This window comes from Leucoraja erinacea, chromosome 2, assembly GCF_028641065.1.
Source record: "Leucoraja erinacea ecotype New England chromosome 2, Leri_hhj_1, whole genome shotgun sequence".
Lineage (NCBI taxonomy): Eukaryota > Metazoa > Chordata > Chondrichthyes > Rajiformes > Rajidae > Leucoraja > Leucoraja erinaceus.
This window is the reverse complement of record NC_073378.1, coordinates 108,374,928-108,390,379: the sequence shown is the minus strand read 5'-3', so window position 1 is coordinate 108,390,379 and position 15,452 is coordinate 108,374,928. Positions and strand designations below refer to the sequence as shown.

The following is a 15,452-nucleotide window of genomic DNA, read 5'->3' as shown; positions in this document are numbered from 1 at the left end:
ACTACCTTCCTATTGGGCCTGTCCCACTTAGGTGATCTTTCAGCGGACTGCTGGCGACTGTCAAGTTGCCGGCAGTCACCTGAAAACCCGGGAACTGGAACAGTGACTGTCAGAGTGGAACACACACACACACACATCGCAAAGGCGGGGGCCAGTGGAGCGCTGTCTGAAATTCACACGGTGCAAAGCCAAGGTGACACAGACACACACCGCGATGAACAGGAAGGTTGGTGCTGTAATTAAGACGGCTAAAGCACAGTGTACGGTAAGTCCTTTAAAAGAGTGGGGGGGTGAGAAGGAGTGGAGTCAACTTTTAATAAGCCAGAGATACACAGCTGTGAAGTTCGGCGGACATTTAACGTTATCGATCGGTTATCCTTTGTTCTGAAAACTCCTGCTTACGTTTTTTTCCCCCAATGAGCCAATAAAAATGACCGGTCAGCAAAGGCGATTAACTAAAGCTACCTACGACTATCTCGACTACCTACAACTACACGGCGACCCCTCTACAACTGCACCTACGACTACAGGATTATCGATTATCTCCATGGCAACCAATTTTTGGTCGCAGAAAAATTTTCAACGTTGAAAAATTTGCGGCGACCATACTGAGGCCGCGACTAGTTCCCAGAATGCAGGATGAAGGAGACTCACCAGAGACTACCAGCGAACATGTGGCGACCATGTAGTGAGCACAGAGTCTCCTGCACTCGCCTAAAAAATCGCCTAAATGGGACAGGCCCATTACTGCATATGATGCTACTTTCAAGGAACTATGTACTCCGAGATCCCTCTGATCTACAACACTCCCCAGAGCCCTACTATGTGTAGGTCCTACACTTGTTATACTTTCCAAAATGCACCACCTCACAATTCTTTATGTTAAATTCCATCAACCGTTCCTCAACCCACCTGCCCAACCGATCAAGATCCTGCTGCAATTTTTGACAAATCTACGCCATCTACAATACTACCCACTTTAGTGTCATCTACAAACTTGTTAATCATGCCTTGTACGTTCTCATCCAAATCATTGATATAGATGACAAACGACAATGGGCCCAGCACCAAACGCTGAGGCACACCACTATTTACACGTCTCCAGTCCGAGAAGCAACCTTCCACGATCACACTTTGCTTTCTTCAATGAAGCTAATTTTCTATCCATTCATCTATTTCTCATTGGATCCCATGGGATCTAACCTTCCAGTGCAGCCTACCATGTGGAACACTGTAAAATGCCTTGCTGAAAGTCATATGTACAAAGTCTGCAGTTCTGCCCTTCAAACAATGTTAAAACACATGTTAAAAAAAACCCAGATTAGTGAGACACAACCTTCCATGTACAAAAACATGCTGACTATCGCTAATCAGCACGTCCATCTAAATACACGTGTATCTTATTCTTCCGAATACTCTTTAGTAAATTTCCAATCACAGATATTAGGCACATTGGCTGGTAGTTCGCAGGATTTTCCCTGCAGCATTTCCTAAATTGAGCCACAACACTTGCCAACCCCCCCAGTCTTCCGACATCTCACCTGTATTTAATGAAAACTCGTAAATCTCAGCCAGGTCACCTGCTATTTCCCCTCTAGCATCCCACTAGTGTCCTTGGATATATCTGATTGGGCCTGAGAGATGTGTTTACCTTCATACGCTTTAGGACATTCAGCACTTCCTCAACCCTAATATTGACCTGCCCTCAAGACACTTCCATTGCCTGCCGCAGGTTCCTCAGTCCACATGTCTTTCTACACAGTAAAAACAGAGGAAAAATACTAATTGAGGACCTTATGCATCTCCTGTGGCTCTACACAGATTCCTGATGGGTCTCATTCTCTCTCTGGTTGCCTTTTTCCTCTTTATGTACATACAATCTCTTTGGATAATCCTTAATGTCATTTGCCAGAGCCATCTCCTGTCCCATTTTTGCCCTCCTGAATTCCTTTTTTAGTTTGCTCCTCAGTTCCCAAAACTCCTCCAGAAATATACCTAATCCCAACTGACTACACCTGCTCAATGCCTCCTTCTTACTCTTGACCAGAGCCACAATTGTTCTCGACATACAAGCTTCCATATGCTCACCTGCTTTGCCCTTCACTCTAACAAGACCATGCATATCCTGGACTCTTGTCAGCACACTTTTAAAAACATTCCACTTTCCTGACATTCCTTTTCCTTCAAACAACCTGCTCCGATCAACCTGAACAAGTTCCTGTCCAATATACAATTGATGGCCATGCCCCAATTTAGAATTTTACCTTGTGGGCCCACCCTGTCTCTATCTATAACTATCTTAAACCTAATAGAACAGTGGTTGCTGTTCCCAAAAGGCTCATCCACAAACATGTCATCTAATTACCTCACCCAATTTCCCAAGACTAGATCAGGCTTTGCCCTCTTTCATGTGGGCCCTCTAAATATTGCTGGAGGAAACTTTCCTGAACACATTTGACAAATTCCACCCTGCCTAAACCTTTTGCACTATGACATTCCCCATCAATATTGGGAAAGTTAAAATCTCCTACTATGACAACCTTATTTGACTTGCAGCTGCCTGCAATCTCCTGGCATGTTTATTCTTTTAATTCACTTTGATTACTTTGGGGCCTGTTGTACACTCCCAGCAACGTGATCATCCCTTTCTTGTTCCTCAGCTCCACCCATATAACCTCACTGGATGAACCATCCATAATGTCACTTCTGACCACTGCTGTGACATGCTTAATCAATAATGCAACATCCCCAACTCTTTTACTCCCCGATCTCCCTGCCAAATTCTGTGATCTCTGTCATCAAGATGAATTGCAAATGGACATCTCATTATGTCAGGATTAGTGTGCGAGGTTCAAGTCTATTGTCTGTGGCCAGATGTGATTGCGGACAAGGTTGTGGTACTAACAAAACAAAGTGACAACTTTATAAACCAAACTTTGCAAATTTACTATATTAGGTTATGAGAAAAAACAGGTTGCCCTGAAACAAAATTCATAGCTCGACACCACTACATTCAGTCCTGTATTCGCAAATCACAACTCTATATTTTCCCTTTGTTTTCCCCCTCCAGTAGATCAGGTCATCATTTAGTCACAAAGCAGAGGGATTGAGCCAGCTCAGAGACCTTCGCTAACATCATTCTGAACTCTATTTTAGAGCAACTACATTGTGACATAATGTTATTATAACTTTATTTTCTATGCAGGATAACACAACTAATGAAAAAAGAAAAAGGAAGAATTTTGCATATACATCATCAATACAGGCCCTTCACAACCGTGGCATATTCCAGAGCACTTTAATGTCAATTAAATAATATAATCACCGCTTCAACACAGATAAATTGGTGGTCAATTTGCACACAACAAAGGTCCACAAATAACAGTGAGATCAACGATTCGATAATTTGTTTGGGTGATACTGGAAAACGTCACTCTCTCAGCAAACCCTCCTTTCTCTTTTCCCCAGCACAACACTTTGTGGTCCACTGCGCAATATACATTAAGTTTTAACGCTGGTGGAAATTCCAAAAGGTACATCCACAGAACTTACAGAAATATCCAGTTCTAAGAGTAGTGCCGTTTTCACTGCATCCTCCCGAGTCAGAGCAATTGCTTTAGTTACTGGTACTTGAAACACAGTAACATTTGATGCAAGGGAGAAACATTCTTGCGTAGAATTCTGAGGATAAAACAATGATTGGGGAGAAAGATTTAGAAAGAGCAGCCAACTCATCAGCTATAAAAAAAGTTATGTATTTAAATCCTTTCTAAACCAATTACTATTACATTCATTAACACCTTTATAAAAAACTGATAAAATCTTTAGTCACAGGAGAACTGAATGATGTACCAGCTTGTTATTATATTAACCATATTCAGATGCAATTGCAACTAGTAAGATTTGAGATAAAGCAACAATATTGTGACCCTATACGGGACTTCAGGGCTCCTATTTACATAATTTTTTAACATAAAAAATAATTGAATATATCCACCAGTGATGGTTTGGAATTATATTGGAGCTGGCAATACAAGGGGGTTATGTCAGAAATGTATCTTAACAATATGTAGTATCAGCAAGAGGCTAGTATTTGGAAATGACAACATTTGCCTGTGATCAATTGTTTGTTGCCGCTGGATAATTTGCCTGTTACCAATGAAAAAAGGACCAATTTTACAAGGAATGTATCAGGATCAGAATATGTCAGGAAGAAATAAAGGACCAAATACGTAGAAAATTATGGAATTATTGAGCAGGTCAGACACCATCTGTTGAGAGAAAAAAATGTTCATTTCAGGTCAGTGGCAAAATCTTCATTGAAACTCAAATGTTAAATCTCTCCCTTCACAGCTGCTGTCTGAAGAAGAGTCTCGACCCGAAACGTTGCCTATTTCCTTCTCTCCATAGATGCTGCCTCACCCGCTGGGTTTCTCCAGCATTTTTGTCTACCTGCATAGTAAGCCCAGCATTTTCTGTTTCCATTTCAAATTTACCATATCTGCAATTGTATTGTTGTTTTATGCAAACATGCAGGCATGTTCAAGAACAATGAACAGTAACAGTGGGAGATTTCATCCGATGCACTGACATCAGTGTGAATGAAAAGAGGTTTAAACGTCTTTCAGAGTTCATACAACTGCTTAAATGAAGCTAATACAAATGTAGGAAATTGGTTTGAATTAAGTGGCCTTACCTGTTCTGCATCTTTCTGAAATTGCACATTTAGATACTCTATTGGCAGAGTTGGGATATTTAAAGCACTTTCTGATAGTTGTTTCTCACTCTGTACCCAGGCAGCCACTGGCCCAGGCTCCTGTGACCCTGCTGCCAATGTGTCCTGTACCAAGCTCTCAGATGTAGTATTTGAGTCTTCAGTCTCTGTTGACACAGTTGTATCTATTCTCAATAGTTGAATTACTGCCGAAACACCAGGATTTTCATCATCCGGTTTATTTGTTCTTGAACCATCACTTGTGTCTAACATCCTCTCTCCATCACCATTCATTTCCTTTTGCTCCTGACACACATTTTTCAAGGCATCCCAAAGACCATCAATCCAAGGATCAACAACCAATTCCAATCTAAAAGTAAATAAACTTAATTAAAACACTAAACAAAGAGAGGCACTAAATTTCCTTGGATGCAGTTTGGAAAGTTTAATGGGTTGTTTCAATGGATTTCATAAATAACCAGTCGTAGTTGGCAAATTAGTCTTGAAGTTAGATATTTGTATCACCGTGAACCATGAGTGAGGTGCCAGAAGATTGTAAGTGGCTAGTGTGGTGCCTCTATTTAAGAAAGACTTCAAGGAAAAGCTGGAAACTACAAATCAGTGAGTCCAATATCAGTCTGAGGAAGGGTCTCAGCCAGAATGTCACCTGTCCATGTTCCCCAGAGATGCTGCCTAACCTGCTGCATTACTCCAGCACTTTGTACAACTTCTTTTGTGTTGTTTTTTTTTGTAAACGCAACATCTGCAGTTCCTTGTTTCTAGCCTAATATCTGTGGTGGGTGAGTTCTTGGTGGTGAATCTGCAAGACTGGATCTACATGAATTTGTAACACAGGTAGATATGGTAGCGAAGGTGGTTTTTAGCATGTTTGCCTCCCTTGTTCAGTATATCAAGTACAGGAGTTAGGACATCATGTCACAGTTGTACAAAGTGTTGGTTTGACCACATTTGGAGTACTGTGTCCTGTTCTGGTCACCTTAAAAAGGGTGCTAAAAGATTTACGAAGACATTAACAGGTCTGCAAGGTTTGAATTTAAGAAAAGGCCAGATCGTTTTTCCCTGGAGTGTAGAAGGCTGACGGGGGACATAGAGATTTATAAATGCATGGATAATGTGAATAATCAGCCTCTTCTACAGGATAGGGGAGTGCAAAAAAGCACTCGGCATTGGGGGTTCAGTATTGATGTGGATAGAGAACTGGCTGGCAAACAGGAAGCAAAGAGTTGGAGTAAACGGGTCCTTTTCACAATGGCAGGCAGTGACTAGTGGGGTACCGCAAGGCTCAGTGCTGGGACCCCAGCTATTTACAATATATATTAATGATCTGGATGAGGGAATTGAAGGCAATATCTCCAAGTTTGCGGATGACACTAAGCTGGGGGGCAGTGTTAGCTGTGAGGAGGATGCTAGGAGACTGCAAGGTGACTTGGATAGGCTGGGTGAGTGGGCAAATGTTTGGCAGATGCAGTATAATGTGGATAAATGTGAGGTTATCCATTTTGGTGGCAAAAACGGGAAAGCAGACTATTATCTAAATGGTGGCAGATTGGGAAAGGGGGAGATGCAGCGAGACCTGGGTGTCATGGTACACCAGTCATTGAAGGTAGGCATGCAGGTGCAGCAGGCAGTAAAGAAAGCGAATGGTATGTTAGCTTTCATTGCAAAGGGATTTGAGTATAGGAGCAGGGAGGTTCTACTGCAGTTGTACAGGGTCTTGGTGAGACCACACCTGGAGTATTGCGTACAGTTTTGGTCTCCAAATCTGAGGAAGGACATTATTGCCATAGAGGGAGTGCAGAGAAGGTTCACCAGACTGATTCCTGGGATGTCAGGACTGTCTTATGAAGAAAGACTGGATAGACTTGGTTTATACTCTCTAGAATTTAGGAGATTGAGAGGGGATCTTATAGAAACTTACAAAATTCTTAAGGGGTTGGACAGGCTAGATGCAGGAAGATTGTTCCCGATGTTGGGGAAGTCCAGGACAAGGGGTCACAGCTTAAGGATAAGGGGGAAATCCTTTAAAACCCAAGATGAGAATAACTTTTTTCACAGAGAGAGTGGTGAATCTCTGGAACTCTCTGCCACAGAGGGTAGTTGAGGCCAGTTCATTGGCTATATTTAAGAGGGAGTTAGATGTGGCCCTTCTGGCTAAGGGGATCAGGGGGTATGGAGAGAAGGCAGGTACGGGATACTGAGTTGGATGATCAGCCATGATCATATTGAATGGCGGTGCAGGCTCGAAGGGCCGAATGGCCTACTCCTGCACCTAATTTCTATGTTTCTATGTTTCTAAAACAAAAGGGCATAGGTTTAGAGTGCGAGGGGATAGAATTAAAAGGGACTTGAAGAACTGCTCTTTCATACAAAGGGTGGTGCGTACATGGAACAAATTGCCAGAGGAAGTGGTAGAGGTAGGTACAATAACAACATTTGAAATATATTTGGACAAGTACATAGATAGGAGGTTGACAGGTTTGAGGGATAGCCAGGAAAGTTTGATGAGGGATAGACAACCTAGGAAGTTAACAAGGGGATGAGCTGGCCGTTAGACAACCTAGCTAGAAATTAATTAACGTTGAAAGGGTTGAAAAGCCCCCTTTTGCAAATGGCGTGCCGTCCACCTCTATATAGCGTCACTAGACCCCAAAGTGCTTCACATAATTACTATTTACAACAGGCAAAGGGGGTTGAAACACAACGAGCATGTAACGAACTCTCTTGCAAATTAGCAATCGGTTCCCATGTTAATTATTGATTTTAAATTTGAGACGGATTGATTTTTGTCATCTAAGTTCAGAACTGGGTGTCCATTCCTCTTCTGGTAGAAGGTATTAGTTCACAGATCAACCATGAATATGCTTGAAATATTTCATATTTTTGTTTTTTCAAACAAATGGGCAGTAGAAGTAATAATCTTCCTGCATGACTGGTTAAACTGATCAGTAGCTGGCAAAAGTTGTCATTATTTGGCTTACCCAACACTGTCATCTGCATATCCAGTTGTATAGAAGTGTTCTGCACCAAGTTGCTGCAACTGCATATCAATCATCTTCCCAGCATTGGCAAAATAACAGTAACTGGAATCTCCAAGAGCTGCAGAGAACAAATTATTTTAAATGATTATAAAAAATTAAAGGTAAAATAGTTAACAGTCATCTTTAGATATCAGAGAATTTCTTACCTAAGACTGCATATTTTATGTGTGCATAGTGATGAGGTGCCAAAATGCCACTAACTTCCTGGAAGAATTTTGTTGCTGTATCTGGAAGATCCCCAGTACCAGTCGTGGAGGTAATTATAACAACTGGAGCACGCTCTCTCTCCAAGTCAAACTGACAGAATAATAAGAAAATTAAATTAAATTTCTTCAAACATTTATAATCTGCTTCTTGCACCAATCTCAGGCTGTCCATCACAATCAATAATGGACTAAATTCACACCAGAAGCACAATAATATTTCAGATATTCTGCTCTATTAGCATTCCTTTGCAAAAAGATCTTTAAATATGATTTAGTATCAAATACAGCTCATAGGAAATATATTCAATAATGCTGTTGTTATGAAAGGTAAAGCATTTAAGGAAAGCTGTACAAATTCAAGGCAACTGTACTCCTTGTGGAGAACTACAACAAAAAGGAAACTCAAGTCCGTGAATCAGTGATCAATATCCTTATATTTTACAACAGCTAAGAGACTGAGTTTGATTTAACATATTAGATTATACCATGTTGTCGAGTTTGAGTAACAAGGAGAGTAACCCAGGGGAATTGTTTATTTTGACAATAGGTTTTATGATTCAATCCAAAGATAGCACCACCCCTACAACAAAGCAGAAGGAAAACACTTTCATAAACCATCTTCTCCCATCGTCATTTTATTTTGTGATATTTCACATAGGTTTTCTCTGGTAATTGCCCACCATGCTTCCAATTGCATTTCAATCGTTTATTTTGTAATTATAGTGCTTTTGGTACTCAGATATTGGGAATGGGAAATGCAGCATCAGTCACGGCTCAGTGGGAGCGTGTGGCTTGGCTTATTTCCACTATCTCCATGTGATTATTCATAGAATCAAGGTATTGTTACAGAACAGAAGATTATTCATCTTGTCAAATCATATCAACTCCTTGTAGAACAATCCTGTCAGTGCCATTTACCAGGTCCTTTCCTATACCCTTCCAATTAATCTCTCAACCACATCTCCCGATTCGCTTTAGAAGCGCTTTAGACAGCAAGATTATCACAGTTCATTTTTCCTCAACCACTATTGCACCTTTTTTCTGTGTTTTTTTTTTAAATCTGCACCCCCTAATTCTTGAATCATCTGCTAATGGAAGCACTTTCCTACATTATACCCTATCTAAACCAATTATGATCTGTAAACCTTTATCAAACCTTCTTTCAACTTTACTGAAATATCTCAGCAGGGCAGGTAGCCATCACCTCTGGAGAACATGGATAGGTGACATTTCATATCGGACCCCTTCTTCAGACTGGATAGTTTCCAGCACTTTTTGGTCAAGATTCTAGCATCTGCAGTTCCTTGTGTCTCCTTTTAACTTTCATCGGGTGATTGAGAACTAGCTCAGCTTCTCCAGTCCCTCCTTGTATCTGAAATCCCTCATATCTGGAAGCATTCAAGCTATCTTTTTTTTCTGAATCAGGAACAGACTGGGGAAGAAGGGAGCTGTTCTGATGGATGGACTCTACTTGAATCCAGCAGGGACCAGAGTCCTGGCAAACCACATAACTAGGGCCGTAGATAGGGCTTTAAAGTTAAAGGGAAGGAGAGTGCAGGAGAGGTTATTGAAGTCTCCAGAAGCAATAGGACAGAAAGTTTCAGAAAGTATAGGAGTCTAAGGTCAGGCAAAATGAGGACTAATGTGAGAAGAGAGGTTGTGAATACTGGTACGCAGTATACAGAATAAAATGGATATGCTTATAGCGCAGTTAGAAATCTGTACATATGACGGCTGTATCATGGAGACGTGCCTGAGAAAGGATCAGAGCTCAGAGCTGAATATCTAAGGTTACACATCCCATCGAAAAAACAGAGGTGAGTCGAGGAGGTGGGGTAGCTCTGCTGTTCAGAAATGTTATTCAGCCTTTAGCAAGGGATGACAAAGGATCGGAAGATGTTGAATCCTTGTGGGTAGAGCTAAGAAACTGTAAGGGTAAAAAGACCCTGATGGGAGTTATATACAGGCCTCCGAACAGTAGCCAGGATGTGGTATACAAATTACATCAGGAGATACAAACGGCAAGGAAGAAAAGCATGTTACAGGTGATGTCACATGGGGGATTTCAATATGGAGATGGATTATGAAAAATCAGGTTTGTACTGGACCCCAAAAAAAGGAATTTGTGGAGTGCCCATGAGAGGGATTCTTAGAGCAGCTTGTTGTTGAACTTACCAGGGGAAAAGCAATTCTAGGTTTGGTATCGTATAGCAAACCAGATTTGATGAGGGATTTCAAGATAAAGGAACCCAGAGGAGATAGTGACCATAATGATAAAATTCAATGTGAAGTTTGAGAGGGAAGATAATGGAAGATGATCTTCCATTAGGTTTATTACTGCCACATGTACCGAGTTATAGGATTCAAGATTCAAGCGAGTTTATTGTCATGTGTCCCTGATAGGACAATGAAATTCTTGCTTTGCTTCAGCACAACAGAACATAGTAGGCATTGACTACAGAACAGACTGTGTCCATATACCATTATATAAATATATACACAAATGAATAAATCAACTGATAAAGTGCAAATAAACAGATAATGGGCTATTAATCTTCAGAGTTTTGTCCGAGCCAAATTTAATAGCCTGATGGCTGTGGGGAAGTCGCTATTCCAGAGCCTGGTCGTTGCAGTCTTCAGGCTCCTGTACCATCTACCTGAAGGTAGCAGGGAGATGAGTGTGTGGCCAGGATGGTGTGGGTCCTTGATGATACTGCCAGCCTTTTTGAAGCAGCGACTGAGATAGATCCCCTCGATGGAAGGGAGGTCAGAGCCGATGATGGACTGGGCAGTGTTTACTACTTTTTGTAGTCTTTTCCTCTCCTGGGCGCTCAAGTTGCCGAACCAAGCCACGATGCAACCGGTCAGTATGCTCTCTACTGTGCACCTGTAGAAGTTAGAGAGAGTCCTCCTTGACAAACTGACTCTCCGTAATCTTCTCAGGAAGTAGAGGCGCTGATGTGTTTTCTTAATAATTGCATCAGTGTTCTCGGACCAGGAAAGATCTTCAGAAATGTGCACGCCCAGGAATTTGAAGTTCTTGACCCTTTCAACCATCGACCCGTTGATATAAACGGGACTGTGGGTCCCCACCTACAACTTCCAAAGTCCACAATCAGTTCCTTGGTTTTACTGGTGTTGAGGGCCAGGTTATTGCGCTGGTACCATATGGACAGTTGCTCGATCTCCCTTCTATATTCTGACTCATCCCCATCAGTGATACGGCCCACAACAGCGGTATCGTCAGCGAACTTGATGATGGTGTTCACACTATGACCGGCTACGCAGTCATGAGTATAGAGTGAGTACAGCAGGGGGCTGAGCACACAGCTTTGAGGTGCTCCCGTGATGATTGTTATCGAGGCTGACATATTTCCACCAATACGAACAGACTGTGGTCTGTGAATGAGGAAGTTGAGGATCCAATTGCAGAGGGATGCGCTGAGACCCCAGTTCTGTGAGTTTGGTAACCAGCTTGGAGGGGATGATTGTATTAAATGCCAAGCTGTAATCAATGAATAACAGCCTGACATATGAGTTTTTGTTGCCCAAGTGGTCCAGAGTTGAGTGGAGGGCCAGCGAGATCGCATCCACCGTTGATCTGTTGTGGCAGTAAGTGAACTGTAGAGGGTCCAGGTTTTGTTCAGGTAGGAGTTGATTTGCGCCATGATCAACCTCTCAAAGCACTTCATCACCACCGGCGTTAGTGCCACTGGTCGATAGTCATTGAGGCACGTCACCTTACTCTTCTTGGGCACTGGTATAATTGATGCCCTTTTAAAGCAGGTGGGAACCTCCTGCTTTAAAGCTATAGCAAAGGAGTTATAGCAAAAGGCTTTCTTTTGCATGCTATCCAATCAAATCAGATAAAACTATACATAACTACAATCAAGCCAAATGCAAGGTAAAGCAAAGGAAACGATACAGGGTGAAGAACATGGTTCTCAGCATTATAGTGAAATAGTCCCAGACACAAAGTCCAATGTCCACAATGAGGTAGAGGTGAGTCGTACCCAGCTTATGGAAGCTAACGGTGCCTCAAGAACTCATCATTGACTTTAAAGTGACTCTCACAAGTAAATGTCTATCTTTTGGTTCAGTAATAAGACATCTGCCAAAGGTGCACCATCAAAACATCAAGTAAAAATTATAATACGAAACAAAACACATCATTCAACAAATGTTGTCAAAAAGGTTAGTTTTCAGTTACCTCTTCCAGTTGACTCAGACAATGGAGATCAGCTACAAATCCTTTGCCGTCTGCTTTTTCACTAATTTCCTCAGCAATAGCTTTTGCTTGTCCTTTTTGAGTGGCGTAAAGCAACAAAAATCGGCAATTGCCTTCCAACGGCATCACACTGCACCAGCTGCTTGGAGACAAAATATTTGCCAGTCACAATAACCATTGAGCCAGTTGCAGAACTTTATTCAATAAATGCAATGCATGCAAAAAATAAACTTGCACCCCAATGGCAGCCTTAATAAAAAATAATATCCTGAAGTTCTGTTTAAGTGTAGTCAATATTGCAGTGCTGAAAATGCACGAACAATTTGCTCAAGCCAAATTGGTAGCTGCGGTTTTGGTCCTTCAAGTACCATTAAGGGAAATGACTCAATACCTTGTTTCAGTAATCCAGCCATTGATTAAGCACAGCTCAATTTTAAAATTCTCAACCTTATTTTCCCAAACCCCTCCATGAGCTTCCCATCTCAGTAATTTCCTGCAGCCTTTCAACAACTCACTTGAAAGTTATGGGCTCCTGTAATTCAAATCTATTGTCTATGCTTATTGATCCTTCATTTTAATGTAGATTTGCTGGATCTCATTGATCGTTGTGGACAATTAAATAACGTGAGATTTTGAGTAACTGGGGTGGGGGTAGGGCATTGGAGTTAGGAGGCTCCAGAACATTCTAACTTTCAACATGTGGCAAAATCCAAAGTGTTAATGAAAAATAAGACCAGAGCACTTACAAGAAAAGATTTTGAGTAGAATGATCTATTTCAAACGCTTCCTAAAAAGCTGACCATTATTGAAGGCTGACTTCAGTCAATTAAAAACAACATATAATATCAAAAACAGTTGAGTGCATTGGATGCAGCTAAACGCTTTGCACTGTATCATCACTGTGATGCCACTTGTTCAATATAGCTACATTAATATACAATCAAAACAAGTTTTATGTTTATGATTATATGCACTAGAACTGAGAGGTACGGGTACAATGAAAATCTTGCTGTTTTTACCACCACTCACTTAATCAAGCAACATGCATGCCTTGGTAACCTCACTGTGATCTCTTCACAATGCATCTTCCTACCTGTCAGCAAATTTCATAACTATATATGTTGCCTGTATACAAGTCATTTTATAAATTATGAAACTTTAGGTACCCAGCATCAAACCCTGTGGCATATCATTTGGTGCCAAAGACTAAACAAAAAATAAACTGTTTTCTGTCAGGTCGCTAATCTTCCACCCACAACACATTAACATGAGCTTTTAATATTCTCAGAGTACCTTTCTTTAGCACCTTATCAACTACCCTCTGAAAACTATGAATATGAAGGGGTCCATAATCACAATTTTTTTAAATGCTAACCATTTTCCCTCCTATTGAATCCCATATGATGTGAAGATACATTCCTGTGTGAAATATTTTCTCTGAATGGTAATGTTTCCACAGTGCACCCTCTGTACACTATGGATTCTGATTGTATTGTAGGCAAAAAAGGAAGTTGGTACTTTAACTAATTAGAAATGGATATATATTTTTTCAAACAGCTGAAAGTTGTACAATTATAAATAGAAAATATTGCCTTGTCAATTTGCCGAGCAAATCTCTTATGTGGCCTTGCACTGTGAACTGACAGCCTGCAATCTTTGTCTTTAGTAAATAAGTTCAGTACTTTGTATATACTTTGCAATTAATCTGTCATATCAATTCAATAAAAGCACCTTTTTGTGTGGGAAGGAACTGCAAATGCTAGTTTAAATCAAAGATCGACACAAAAAGCTGGAGTAACTCGGCGGGACAGGCAGCATCTCTGGAGAGACAGAATGGGTGACGTTTCAGGTCGAGTCTTCTTCAGACTGGTCAGGGGAGAGGGAGACACATGGATAAGGAAGTGTAAGGTGTGAAAATAAACAGCACCTCATATTTCATTTGGGCAGCTTACACCGTAATGGTATGAATATTGACTTCTCTAACTTCAAGTAACCCTTACTTTCCTCTCTCTCCATCCCTCCCCCTTCCCAGTTCTCTGACCGGTCTAACTGTCCCCATCTACATTTTATGTTTGCTTTGTTGTTGTTGGAGGAGGGGGGGGGAGGTCAACGGGTCCCACTTGGTCTAGTATATAATAAAGATTTAGAGGAATATAAGGGCCAAACGCAGGCAGGTGGGACTAGAATAGATGAGGCGTCTTGGTCGGTATGAGAAAGTTGGGCCAAACTGTCTATTTCCAAGCTGTGTGACTGTGAATCCTCTGTTCTTGATTTACCGTAATGCACACCCAGTAGAGCAAGAGTTCTTCTCAGGTTTTCTGCAAATGCCTCCAGATCAGGTAATGAAAAATCATAAGAACCCAGGCTTGGTTTAAGAAGGAACTGCAGGTGCAGAGACGAGGGAGAAGGAAATAAACAAACGAGGGAGGAGGAGGAAAGATGCAACACCTGTCACTATACCTACTCCTTCAACTCTGTCCAGGGACCCCGACAATCCTTTCATGTTAGGCAGAGGTTCACTTGCACCTCCTCCAACCTCATCTACTGGATCCGTTGTTCAAGATGTGGACTCTTATATATCGGCGAGACCAAACGCAGACTGGGCGATTGTTTTGCAGAACACCTTCGCTCATCCAGTGTGAACCAACCTGATCTCCCGGTTGCTGAACACTTTAATTCTCCTTCCCATTCCTACACAGACCTTTCTGTCTTAGGTCTCCTCCATTGTCAGAGAGAGGCTAAATGAAAATTGGAGGAACAGCATCTCATATTTCGCTGGGGCAGTTTATAGCCCAGTGGTATGAATATTGATTTATCTCACTTCAGGTAGCCCCGGCATTCATTCTCTTTCTATCTCTCTCCCACCCAAGTCACACTAGCTTCTCGTTTTCGCCCTACAAACAGCTAACAATGGCCTGTTTCCTTCATCATCATTACTTTTTTGCATATCTTTCATTCATTGTTCATTCTCTCTCCACATCACTGTCTATATCTCTCGTTTCCCTTATCCCCAACCAGTCTGAAGAAGTGTCTCGACCCGAAATGTCACCCATTCCCTCTCTCCAGAGATGCTGCCTGTCCCGCTGAGTTAACTCCAGCTTTTTGTGTCTATCCTGGCTTGGTTTAAACAGAATTATAAAACTAGCAGAGTAATAAACAAAATCAACCTTCTATCGATAGCCATGTTTTTAGCTACCTTGGCAGAATGGCCTTTGTCCATGTTTTTGTTACTCTCCTTAGAGCCG

General features: G+C 41.4%; 1 protein-coding gene across 1 annotated transcript in view; it reads right to left on the bottom strand.

The window, feature by feature from the left end:
* The window catches only part of mtrr (5-methyltetrahydrofolate-homocysteine methyltransferase reductase), a 63,874-nt gene that overhangs the window by 46,077 nt on the left and 2,345 nt on the right, over positions 1–15,452 (bottom strand). Inside the window, exons 2-6 of the mRNA XM_055663001.1 lie at positions 12,190–12,346; positions 7,920–8,070; positions 7,714–7,831; positions 4,697–5,084; positions 3,553–3,681 (exon numbers count right to left, since the gene is read on the bottom strand). Coding sequence (XP_055518976.1) covers positions 3,553–3,681; positions 4,697–5,084; positions 7,714–7,831; positions 7,920–8,070; positions 12,190–12,346 — 943 coding nt within the window. The remainder of the gene's footprint in view (positions 1–3,552; positions 3,682–4,696; positions 5,085–7,713; positions 7,832–7,919; positions 8,071–12,189; positions 12,347–15,452) is intronic.